The sequence below is a fragment of the Parasteatoda tepidariorum genome, chromosome 6 (genome assembly GCF_043381705.1).
Source record: "Parasteatoda tepidariorum isolate YZ-2023 chromosome 6, CAS_Ptep_4.0, whole genome shotgun sequence".
NCBI lineage: Eukaryota > Metazoa > Arthropoda > Arachnida > Araneae > Theridiidae > Parasteatoda > Parasteatoda tepidariorum.
The window spans coordinates 32,358,225-32,369,596 of record NC_092209.1 but is presented as its reverse complement, the minus strand read 5'-3'; the positions used below and the strand labels follow the sequence as shown (position 1 = coordinate 32,369,596).

General features: G+C 30.5%; 2 protein-coding genes across 2 annotated transcripts in view; both read right to left on the bottom strand.

The window, feature by feature from the left end:
- LOC122272605 (importin subunit alpha-1) overlaps nt 1–5,472 on the bottom strand; it is a 19,009-nt gene extending 13,537 nt beyond the window's left edge. Inside the window, exon 1 of the mRNA XM_043056467.2 lies at nt 5,375–5,472. Within this exon, the coding sequence (XP_042912401.2) occupies nt 5,375–5,428 (54 nt within the window). The 5' untranslated portion in view covers nt 5,429–5,472. The remainder of the gene's footprint in view (nt 1–5,374) is intronic.
- The window catches only part of LOC107437668 (uncharacterized), a gene marked incomplete in the record, with an annotated part of 82,797 nt that overhangs the window by 44,332 nt on the left and 27,093 nt on the right, over nt 1–11,372 (bottom strand).

Genomic DNA, 11,372 nt, shown 5'->3' with positions numbered 1-11,372 from the left:
AAATTTTAATTTTATTTTACTTTGTATGTCTTTTTTCTCTTCATTTTCATGCATTGTCATCCAATTCTGAACTATGTGCCAAATTTGAAGTTTGTAGCTAGTCAGGAAGTTAATTTAAAATCGATTACAAAATTCCACCCGGACAGACATACACGAAGGCAAGTTTATATAAACGTGGTAATAAAAAAGGAAACAATTAGGTTCAAAATTATATAAATATTCTTATGCCTACTTGATGTATAAAGAGCCAGAAAAAGAAATTGAATTGCATGTTAAAAAAAAGTAGGTTGGGGAATAACTTTTTAGTCCTGAGAATTGAAACAAGTTTTGCAAAAAGATCAGGACTGAGTTCCATCCTCAAATTAACATTTATTTATCATTTAGATACTTTTCCATTATACTGGCGATAAAGTCACCACGGAATATCGCCGCTGATAACCTTTTGCCTCCACATTTTCAAAGTAAATTGCAAATATTTTTTTTTATAGGTCACTTTTTTTTTCTTAATACAAAAAATTAACGAAAATGCAATGACAATTTGGGATTTGCCCAAAACAGAGGAAGAAGGAGTCAGATTCTTTTGAGAGAAAGGAGTTTTAGAGGAAATCGAAACTTGTGATAAGAATCACAAAATTAAATTGTATATCAGAGATGAAATTTAACGGCACTGCAACCTTTAATCTTGCCGCTGAAAAAGAAGTATCTGTAAAGGGTTCAATCATCGATATTGAGCTTTTCGAGGCGTTTATTTATTGATGGAGTGAAGAATTAGCATGAGCAACGGAAAATAGGAGGACTTGGCATGATCGTCGAAGTGGACAAAAGCTTGTTTACAAAACAAAAAAGGGATGAAATTCCTTAGGGGGCGGGTGCCAAACAGATCCATGAACATTTTATTGTAGGAAAATATCAAAAAAGAAACTATAATATATTCCGATTCATGGAAATAATACTGCACTAGTAAGATGGAAGATGAAAGTTTAGAACATAACAGAGGACCCATTTGAAACAGTTTTAAGCAATGTTAAAATGTTTATATCTCCAAAATAAAATATTTTAACCATTTATTAACTGTGTTTAACCAATTATTAACTTTACGTGTATGCTGTGTGTAGCGGCCAATGAAGTTTGCTTCATGTGATTTTTTCCGGCGACGGTGTGCTGCAGCCAGAAAGTCTGCTTGGCAAGATTTGGCGTCGGTATAATGGAAAAGTACCATCATTTATTACGTAGATTAAATCTGAAATTTTTTTTTTCTCCTTTAAAAAACTTCATCTTTTCTGGCCAATAAAATTTTATTTAAACTTATGAAGATTTTTTTTATAATTATTGCAAAACCTTAACTATTGATCATGAATGGTATTACAACAAAATGAGGGAATGTGATTGACAGAACTTTTGAATCTGTTTGTATAAACAAAGTTTGTACTGTTAAATCTGAATCTTCTGAGTTAGCATTTTTCCTCAATATTTTTGGAATCTGTACTTTTAGGACTAAGCATTAAGGATGATGAAGTGAAAAATAAGAGGTATGAATAGCTACAAGGAAAAGTTAAATGGTGCAATTAAGCGATCAGGGTAAAAAGATATGAAGTTAGCTGTTATTTTTGACATCCTAGCAGGAAAAAAATAAAAATAAACAAGTTAAATGAAAAATAAATGTTTCTTTTAAGAAAAAATATTTCGAATTATTGATATAATATGTGGGCCATTCCCATGCAAAGAGCAATGTAAATTTTTGAAATATTCTGCTAATTCACACAGGACTGGTTAATTTATAAAAATGAAAGTTCTGCCTTGAAATTTTTTTCCGGGTGGCACTCTTGAATAAGAATTCAGACATTTAAAAAAAAAAAAAAAAAAAAAAAAAAACATTAACTATAACGATTAGAGTTCTTTCTTACTAAAAGATAAAATAGAATACTACAGTACAGAACTCGTTATCCGGAAATCAGAAAACCAGAACGAAATTCCACACACTTTTTCCGCCATTTTTTTTAAAATTTTTTTTTTTATTCCACATAAGAGTTTAGGATTTTTTTTTTTTTTTTTTTTTTAAAGATGTTTACCTTACCATCATTTTAGAAATAATCATTAGTGTATTACTTCATTGCTTTTTCTTATTTTTAAGATTATTTCCAAATATTTTTTTTTTAGTTGAGTTTAACAATAAAAAAACGGCTTTTTGCAGCGATTCAGAAAACCAGGAAAATCAGTTATCCGGAATAGCGATGGTCCCGATTGTTCCGGATAATCGTTTCCCTACTGTATTTTAATTCACCCAACATCAAAGATACCAGACACGAACCATTTAATCAAAATTAAATTTTTGTTACTTGACTTAATGTCATATTTTACTTAGAGTAGATTTCCGTAACAGCACCAGACACAATAGCAAAATTCTGGCACTGATTGGGTGGTGGCAGGAGGGGAAAAAAAACATCACAGAAAGGCACCAAGCAATAACTCTAGGGATATCACTGAGAGCCAACCTAACAATGTAAAGGCAAACCACTACATATTTTTACTTCAAAATTTAATTTTAGTTGCTTCTAAATTTATATGTAATAAATTCCACACTAAGAAAACTTGAGGGAAATATTGAAGAAAAGGCAATCATTCTTGAAATGTATAAAACTATACATATACAGGGTTCCCACTCTATGATGAGATTGAAATTCAAGGACTTTTCAAGGACCTCTACAAAATTTTCAAGGACCTTAATCTAAGACCAATTTTAAAAATTATTCTCTTCTATTTTACTAGAAGCAACAATGCTTGTTGTGGCAATAATTAATTTCAAATCAAATATAATACCTAAATGCTTTGCCTATATAGAGAGAAGAGAGTACATGTATTATGGACTACCATTTATATTTTTTTAAAAACAACCCTACTGGTTTTACATATTAATTCACAAAATCATTTTCAGCACAATCTATAACTAATGGTAATGAGGTGTTAATGGTGAAATCCTTTAATCCTGTGTATTTCCATGTGAAGGCTGCATGAAAGACAGAGCTAAATCTTAGGTATTCCATATTCCATGACTATTCCATAACCCCCTCCTCTCCTCTATTAAACATCGTTTCTGAAATTATTCATCCATAATTTACACAACCTTCTCTAAATGTTATGCAGCAACAATTCTTTCTGAAAATAAAAATTAGAAGGAACATATCCCATTTTCACCATGTTTAAAAGCATTATTCGTTATGTGTAATCCACAACTGCCAATGAATATGACCTGGTGGGAATATTTCTCTTTTAATTCACACTGAAGCTTCTAATAGAATTTCCAATTGACATAGGGTCCATCCATGGATAATTGAAGTATTTTAGAGAGCTTTTAACCATCATCCATGCATTTGTAAAAAGAGGACAAAATATTTTCTGCAGTTCCATGACCCATAAATTGGGAGGTAAGATACTTAGTGCAAACTTTATTATCAATTCCTTACCATAATGTCCATCTGCTTAGATTGTAGAGACTGATTTAACGTCTCATCAAAGAGTACAGTGTAGCAATCAACATTCTTCAGCTCATTTATAAGAATCCCTTTGAAGTATAGTGCCAATCCAAAGGAGCCCAAATAGGCTCACTTTGTGGCACTACAAAAAAATTGTCTCGCTATACAGCTATCAGCAAACATTTTGGAGAACAATTTACTAATCCCTTCACAGGAGTTACATGAATAATTACTAGTGATGCACTTCAGACTCCAGAGAATTTCAGCATCAAGCACATTCCTTTTGACCAGATAAGAAGACAATGTTACCTCGGCCACTAAAGTTTCTGTTTCACATGGGGCACACGATGTTGAAGGAGTATTTACACCAGATGAATTAGATGTTGATGTCTTTGGAAAAAGAGAACTCAGGGCATGAGACTGCTTTTTTGTTTTACCTTTCTTTCATGTGTGATTTCAGAGCAGATTCTTCCATTTTCGCGATATCGATCTCCTTCATGCATAATCGGCACTTGGCTCTGAACTTCTTTTCGGGCATCGATAAAATCCATTCTTTATAAGCTTGATTATCCATCCATTGGGGATTAAAATAGCACTTCCCAGGCATAACTAGTCTAAACTACATAACACAAATACGAAGCCGTGCCTTTGCGAATACGCTTTACAATAAAGTTTTGAAATGACGCAAACGTAAGGACAAGTGCGGATGGTAAAACGGCAAATTTATTGAAAACTACAAGGTACATATTGTTACGAAATTCGAGAGTATTCCAGTTTCGATAAGAAAAAAGAAGATCTAAGCATATGCGACAGAAGATGAAGTGGAGTCTCGCCCCGAACGCATTGATTGTCTGCTGTGCTCCGCGCGCTTGGCAGACACCAAGACGCTAGGCCCGGTTAGAAACGGTGGCGTTAAAAACCACGTGAGAGAGCTCGGGAACAAAACAGAAAGAACGAGAAAGATCCGCGGGTGTTTTATAAAAAGGGCCGCCGGCAGTATTGGACAAATTTAAGGACCTATCGAGTTTTTCAAGGACCTAAGACGTTTTTCAAGCACTTTCAAGGACCTAAATTTAGCAACAAAAAAAATTCAAGGACTTTCAAGGACCGTGGGAACCCTGCTATATACTTCTAATTTTTTATATATAAAACTACATAGATTTCGGCACGTAAATGGCCCTTAAGAAATATTTAGAGCCCTTGGTGAAAACAGTTGGTGCAAACAGGTACAGTTACTAAGTAGAGTAGAGAAAGTGTCAAAACATGGTCTTAGAGCATCTTTGGAGCAACAAAAAAGCAATTTTGGAGCAGCGAAACAAAGATTTGGAACATATTTAATAAAAAGAATTAAAATAAGAATTTTATAACAAGAATTTTTAATTTTGTTCATGAATAACATATCTTATTTTTTACACTCTTTTGAAGGTCCCTGCATTAACAAATTAAGTTTCTTTTTACTATCTTCCAATGCTGTTAAATATTCTGCTATCCTCGACTTAGCCTCAGATAAGAGGATCTGTCCACTTTCTATAATCGACACGTCTATATTATTTAACCCATCTTTCATACTATTTTCAGCTGTGGCAAAGAGATCACGAGAAGCCTTAAATTTTTTTTGCGAATCAATTTCAGCAGCTTTCAATCTGCTTTCCTCAGTTTCAGTGTCTTCCCATTCTTTTCGCTTTCTTCTTTTTCAACCTCTAATCAAGCAGAATAATTTTTAAAAATGCTGCAAGCGCCACTTTAATCATATCGTTGTCAACTTTAAAGTTATTTAAACCCTCTATTTTGTTAATATGTGACACAACATGTCTCAAACCATTAACTAAAATAGAAATTTTTTTAAAAGTAAACAATAAACTTAATATAAAATATTGATTTCATTAATACATATTTTTTTTTACCTCAGTGTCTCTGCCCTTATTCCTGAAATTTTCTAGTCTACTTTGAGTATACATTGTCACCTAAAAAAAGGACAATAATTAAGAAATACAATATATTTATAATTAACAAAATATGATATTAACTTTAATCTATTTGATGGTTTAAATATAAGAGAACGGTATCATTCATACATTTTTTTATATAACTATCATCATTATAAGGGTCACGTTATAATGAAGCTTTTCAAAAATATATTCTTATTAACTTTGCCAAAAATTACAGCAATGTAAATCAAAATAATTGTTTCTAACTTAATAAACAAAATAATTAAATACTAAAACTAAACTCAGCGGCGGGACAGCCCTTGAGGACCAAGGCATACTGTGCACATCTCAGTTTTCTTGACCTTGGGCTCTGGGGTGCAGAAGCAGATGTTCCGGTCAGGTGGTCAGCCGAGCGCAGAACCCCCAGTGTTTAGTTCCCAAGCATGCTTGGTACTCATTTATCGACCCACTGAAGGGACGAAAGGCTAAGACAACCTTGCCTGGCCCGAACCAGGGACCTGTGGCACAACAGCGCGAAGCGCTACCGCTCAGCCACCGGCAAAAAAAAAAAAAAATAATAATAATTAAATAAGCCTTAATTAAATATAGGCAATAAGACTAGCAGGCGACAACACCAAGTACAATAAATAAACTATCACTTCGCTGTCTCACTGGTGTCGGAACCATAGGGGTCCGAACCTCCCACCCCCAATAATTGGTAAGCCAGGGTCCATTATTTTGAGAAAATATCTCTGTTTTGTTCCCATAACTTTTACTCTCTTTTTCTTACATAGTGAAATTTATTATATTATATAAATTAAATTTAAAGAAAATTAGTAAAAAATAAAACACATAAAAAAATGCACTGTATAAAGAAAATAAAACAGATGTATGTCTTTGTCTTTTGTATTTCTTTGTGTAAATTTACGTCAAGTTTTTATGGTTACTAAAATGAACATTGTGATCCAAGAAGATCGAAATATCTCCAGGGTGGCCACTCAAATCAGATATCAAATTTCCAGGTTTTTGTTTCTTTTTTCTTATAAAGTGTAGGATGTGTACAAGAAAAGTGTCTATATTATAAAATATTTCATTCAAAATGTTATTTTTGTTAACATATCATCTTGAAAAAAGAAATTTATTTTGACAATTTGGCAAGATTTTTTATTTATTTTTCAAATGTTTTGGTACAAAATTTTGAATCAAAAATCATATATTGACCTACAAATGAGTAAAATTAAATATTAATATATATAGTTGGTTCTTAAAAAAAAAAAAAAAAAAAAAAAAAAAAAAAAAAAAAAAAAAAAAAAAATTTTTTAAAAATATGTTATAAAAGGTTAAAATGAAATAGAAAAAATTAGCATTAATGTAACAATTGTAACGATTTATCGACAAACATTGCTGTTAGCAATTGTAAAAAATTGTGTGATTGGTTGGTTTGCTGAGAAAAAATAATTCACAGATTTCTTTGAATGGGAGTAGAAAAGCTTTCAGAAAAAGAGTGCAATATAAAATCTATTATTATTAAATTATAACCAACTAAGTTTTGGAGAATTTTATGAAGTTAAAAATACAAAAACATTTTGTCAAAATAGGAAGAAAAAAAAATTACCACCAAAGCATCGGAACAAACTTTAGCCATAAATGGATTCAGCCCAAGGACAGAATTTAAAAACAGAAGCTACTATCCTAATCCCTTTTTCCACCTCCACCAGAATCTTTCCGAAATTGCACAGTCCCATAGTGGTCAAAGGTTTCAGCATTTGTTTAGCAACCATGGGAGGATTTTATGTGACAGTCTAGCTTAACAGAGCTGTAATGGAGCAAATTTTGATGCAAGCAAAATATCGCTATTTTGATGATATTTCAGCTGTTTGGCGATACATTTCCGTTTAAAAAAAGTGGGTATAATGGATGAAATAATTTAAATTAAGAAAATTAGAAAATAATTTAAATTAATAAAATTAAAAATAATTTCAAAGAAAAAATTTCCAGCTTTTCTTTGAAATTCCCTGATTTTTCCAGGTTTTTATCCAAATTTTCCTGATATTTCCAGTATAAAAAAAATTCCCTGATAATTCCAGGTGGATGGCCACCCTGATCTCATCTTATCTGATTTTTTTCTTTAATATAATAATAAGGTAAATATACAAAAAAAATATGCTAAAAATGATTCCGACCACAATTATTCTAATTTATCATTTCTTAAAAATATGAATACTAATTCTGTCAATCAACTTTATTTTCCTTTTTAAGCACAACAATTTAGATTTTTAAAACCATATAAGTTAAACCAGAGAAAGATGAGAAAAATGCTAAACTTAAAATTGCTTTGAATAGTCTTTTTTTTTTTCTTTTTGCAATTAATGTTGTATCTTTCATGTCAGAAATCCAGATCAAATCAAATTAATAGTAAAGAAGAAGTGCGTGTTTTTTTTTATAAAAACGTTTTATGATTCTTTATAATATTTCTTTAAAAGTTCGACAACTATTTAAAATGTAAAATATGTCCAAAAAAATTTATCTCATTCGGGATTCTGTTATCACATAGGATTACATGACATAATATTAGGCATTTATAAATCTCATGTCACTCTCATCAAAAATTTTAAGACAAAATGTTATTTTCAAAATAAAACTATATTTTTAAGACACTATACCTATTAGATTTAAGTAACTTTACTTTTACTTCAATTTATTTAAAGAAATAAATTCTGCTTACTTTTCAATTGAGACTTTTGAAAAAGAGGACATATGTGATACATTAAAATGAAATGTGTTAAATGATACTTCATATATTTTTAATACTTTATATGTTTTAATGTTTACATATTTTTAATTGTTTTAATTATTTAATTTATAATATTGTTATTTCAATCAATATGTATCAATCAACTGTCTCTCAGGGGCTAAATCTTTTAATATGTTAAAAATATCAACAAAATTTAAAGTATTTTAATTTAACGATTCAATAAAGAATCTTTAAAACGATGCCTGGTTGAAAATGCCTAGTGGGCTAAAAAATCATATTTTAAATCAACCAGGTGTAAAAAAAAAAACAAAAAAAAAAAAACAAATTTTGTTGGAAAATGTTCTGCTTAAGTTATAAAAATCGGAAAGCTTAAATTGTAATCCAAAAACTGACGCAGATGCCTTAAAAATTGAGCACCAACTTCTCCATAAAAACTTTAAAGTCAATTGCTTGGATGATGCGAAAAAAGTACCCTCTTCAACAATCAACGAAATTAGATGCTTATTTAAAAGTGTTGAAAATTTTGTAAGACTCCGTTTAGTTTGCCCCGCTTCGTCTTGTGAAGCCGAAAGAAGCTTCAATGCTTTAAGAAAATTAAAAATGTATTTAAGATCAACAATGACCCAAAAGAGATTAAATCATGTAGCATTGTGTTACGTTCATAAAAACATTTTAGATGTTATTGACAATAAAAAAGTTGCACAAATTTGCATTTCCCAGGTGCAATCTAGGAAAAATATATTTGGCGTAATTTAAATAAGTTTTTCTTAATATGCTCTAACCTTATGTTTGAATACATCTTTGTATTTTTTTATAATCTCAATTTTTGCATGCGTAGCTCACGTCACACAACCACAAACCCGCTTATAGGGTGGGTTAATACTCAATCACACAAATAGAAAGGACATAGAACACAGAGAGAGAAAGAAGCATCCATACCCTGAGCGAGATTCGAACCCACGACCATCGGCTCTGCAATCAGGCCGTAACCCAGGCACGCTAACCACTCAGCCGGCATGAACAAATATAAATTGGATAAAAATTGTGGCCAGTGAAAAAATTTGAAAAATAAAAAGGATTTAAATATTGTATAATTAATTTTAAAATTGTTAAGAAGTAACACAACAAACAGGACAATTTTATAATTATCAGAAAAAAGTGGTAAGGTATGAAATTAGTATTTCAATTGATGTCAAGATAAAAAAAATATATAAGAAATTGAGAAGCTCGTGTAAGAGTCGTTTTTCTGAATTGCTTTTAATATTTTAGTTTTCATAAAAGAAACTATGACAACGTTAGACGTTTTTGACCAAGTTAGGCGTCGGTTTTATACCATTGTAATCTAGTCTTTCATCACACGAGGACATGGTTTATTTTCGCAGCATCCTCTTTTACCATTATTGTCTTTCAATTTTAGAGTCTTTGAACTTCACAAAAGGCACCAAAAGTTATGGCAAATTTGCAAATAGAAGTGTTTTTACAATCTTCGTAGTTGTAATGGTATTTTTTTTATTGCATTTATTTCTAAAAACTACTAGTGATCGTTAAGTTTTTACTCATGGTCTTAGGCTAAAATACTAATTGTGAGCATGATTCTTTTTCTTCTCAAAACTATATAATTATAAATCTTGCTTGTCAAGTTATTTCTTAATATACTTCAAGAATCAAATAAAAGGAATTTAAATTGTATTTTTCGATTTTTCTTATATGTTTTCACTAGTCGGAACGTTTTACTCATGAAAGTTTACTACAGTTAGTTCATGTTGAATAAGTTAGAAATACTACAATTGATTTGGGCGATTCCACAGTATTTGTAGCCTGATGTGTCAAATTTTTTATTTTTATTTGATACAATGTGTTGTATATCAAATTAAAGATAATTAAACATAGTTAATGAATTTAAAATTCTTTTTAACTAAAATTTGATATTTTTTTAAAGAATTCAAGAAATATGTTACAAAATGAGTTTGAAAGTTGCAGACATGAAAAACAAAAAGTCAGTTTTTTAGGTAACTAAACCATTCAAAATGTTTAATTTAACGTGAAGTTTTTAAACCCATATTAGATTCAAACAATTTAGGAGCTAAAAAAAACTTCATTTTTGCCTTTGATAGATTATTAAAGGTGTTTATAGGTTTAAAATGCAGTTTTTTTTATAAAAAATTTCAAATTATTTTTATACAGATTTTATTTACAAGTTTATAATCCAAAAATTAGTTTTTCCTCTGTTTATTTACTATGCTTAATCTATATCAGTAAAAAAAAATTGATGATTTTATTATTTAATATTTTTAAAAAAATTAAATTTGTCATGTCTGCAACATTGCAGACATGACTGCTTATTAGTACCTAACTGATGTAACAAAATAGTTACCAATGTAAAAAAATATTTAAAATAAAAGTTTAAATAGCATAATATGGCAACACTTAAATATCTTTTAATTTGTGTTTGTAGAAGTGGCAACAGTTTTGGATATTTTAAGCACATGTCTATTGTTTACTTGCATATTCTCATTTTATTATGCAAAGTTTACTTTCTCCTAGCTTTAAGAAAAATATTTTAAATTAAAATTGTTAACTTTATTTTAGCAATTGTATAAATTAAAGTTGTTGTGTAAAAGTTTTTGCAACTTGAAACAAGGTAAGCATAAGCCATGCCTTTAACTAGTACTGAAAGATCTCGTATTAGAAGACAAAAATTGAAAGCTGATCCATAAAAATATGAAGCAATGAAAACTGAAGCAAGCAGAAAAAAGAAGGAATACAGACAATCCAAAATACTAACTGAAGAGCAGAAGATCAACATAAGGGCAAAAAATAAGTAAGCACAAAAAAGATGCAGGGAAAAAAAAAAGAAAGATGCAGAAATAATAACAGATTCACCTGGCTACACAAGCATTGGGTAAAGCTGTTAAAAAAAATCACTAATTCTCTATCAAGATCCAGGTCCGCCGCTAGCCGATTCGAGGATTGTAGGAAAAAAAGGTCCCGGAAAAAAAGGTACGGAAAAAAAGGTCCCGGAAAAAAAGGTACCTGGAAAAAAAGGTACGGAAAAAAATGTCCCCGGAAAAAAAGGTCCTGGTAAAAAAGGTACCTGTGTAGGGAAAATTCTGTAGGGGAAAATATTTTAAATTAGAAGATTGGATTGAAGCGCTTTTCGCTGTTCCGTGCATGTTTTTTTGCGTGTCGCACGTGTTCAAAGAGCTTTTTATCCAACTT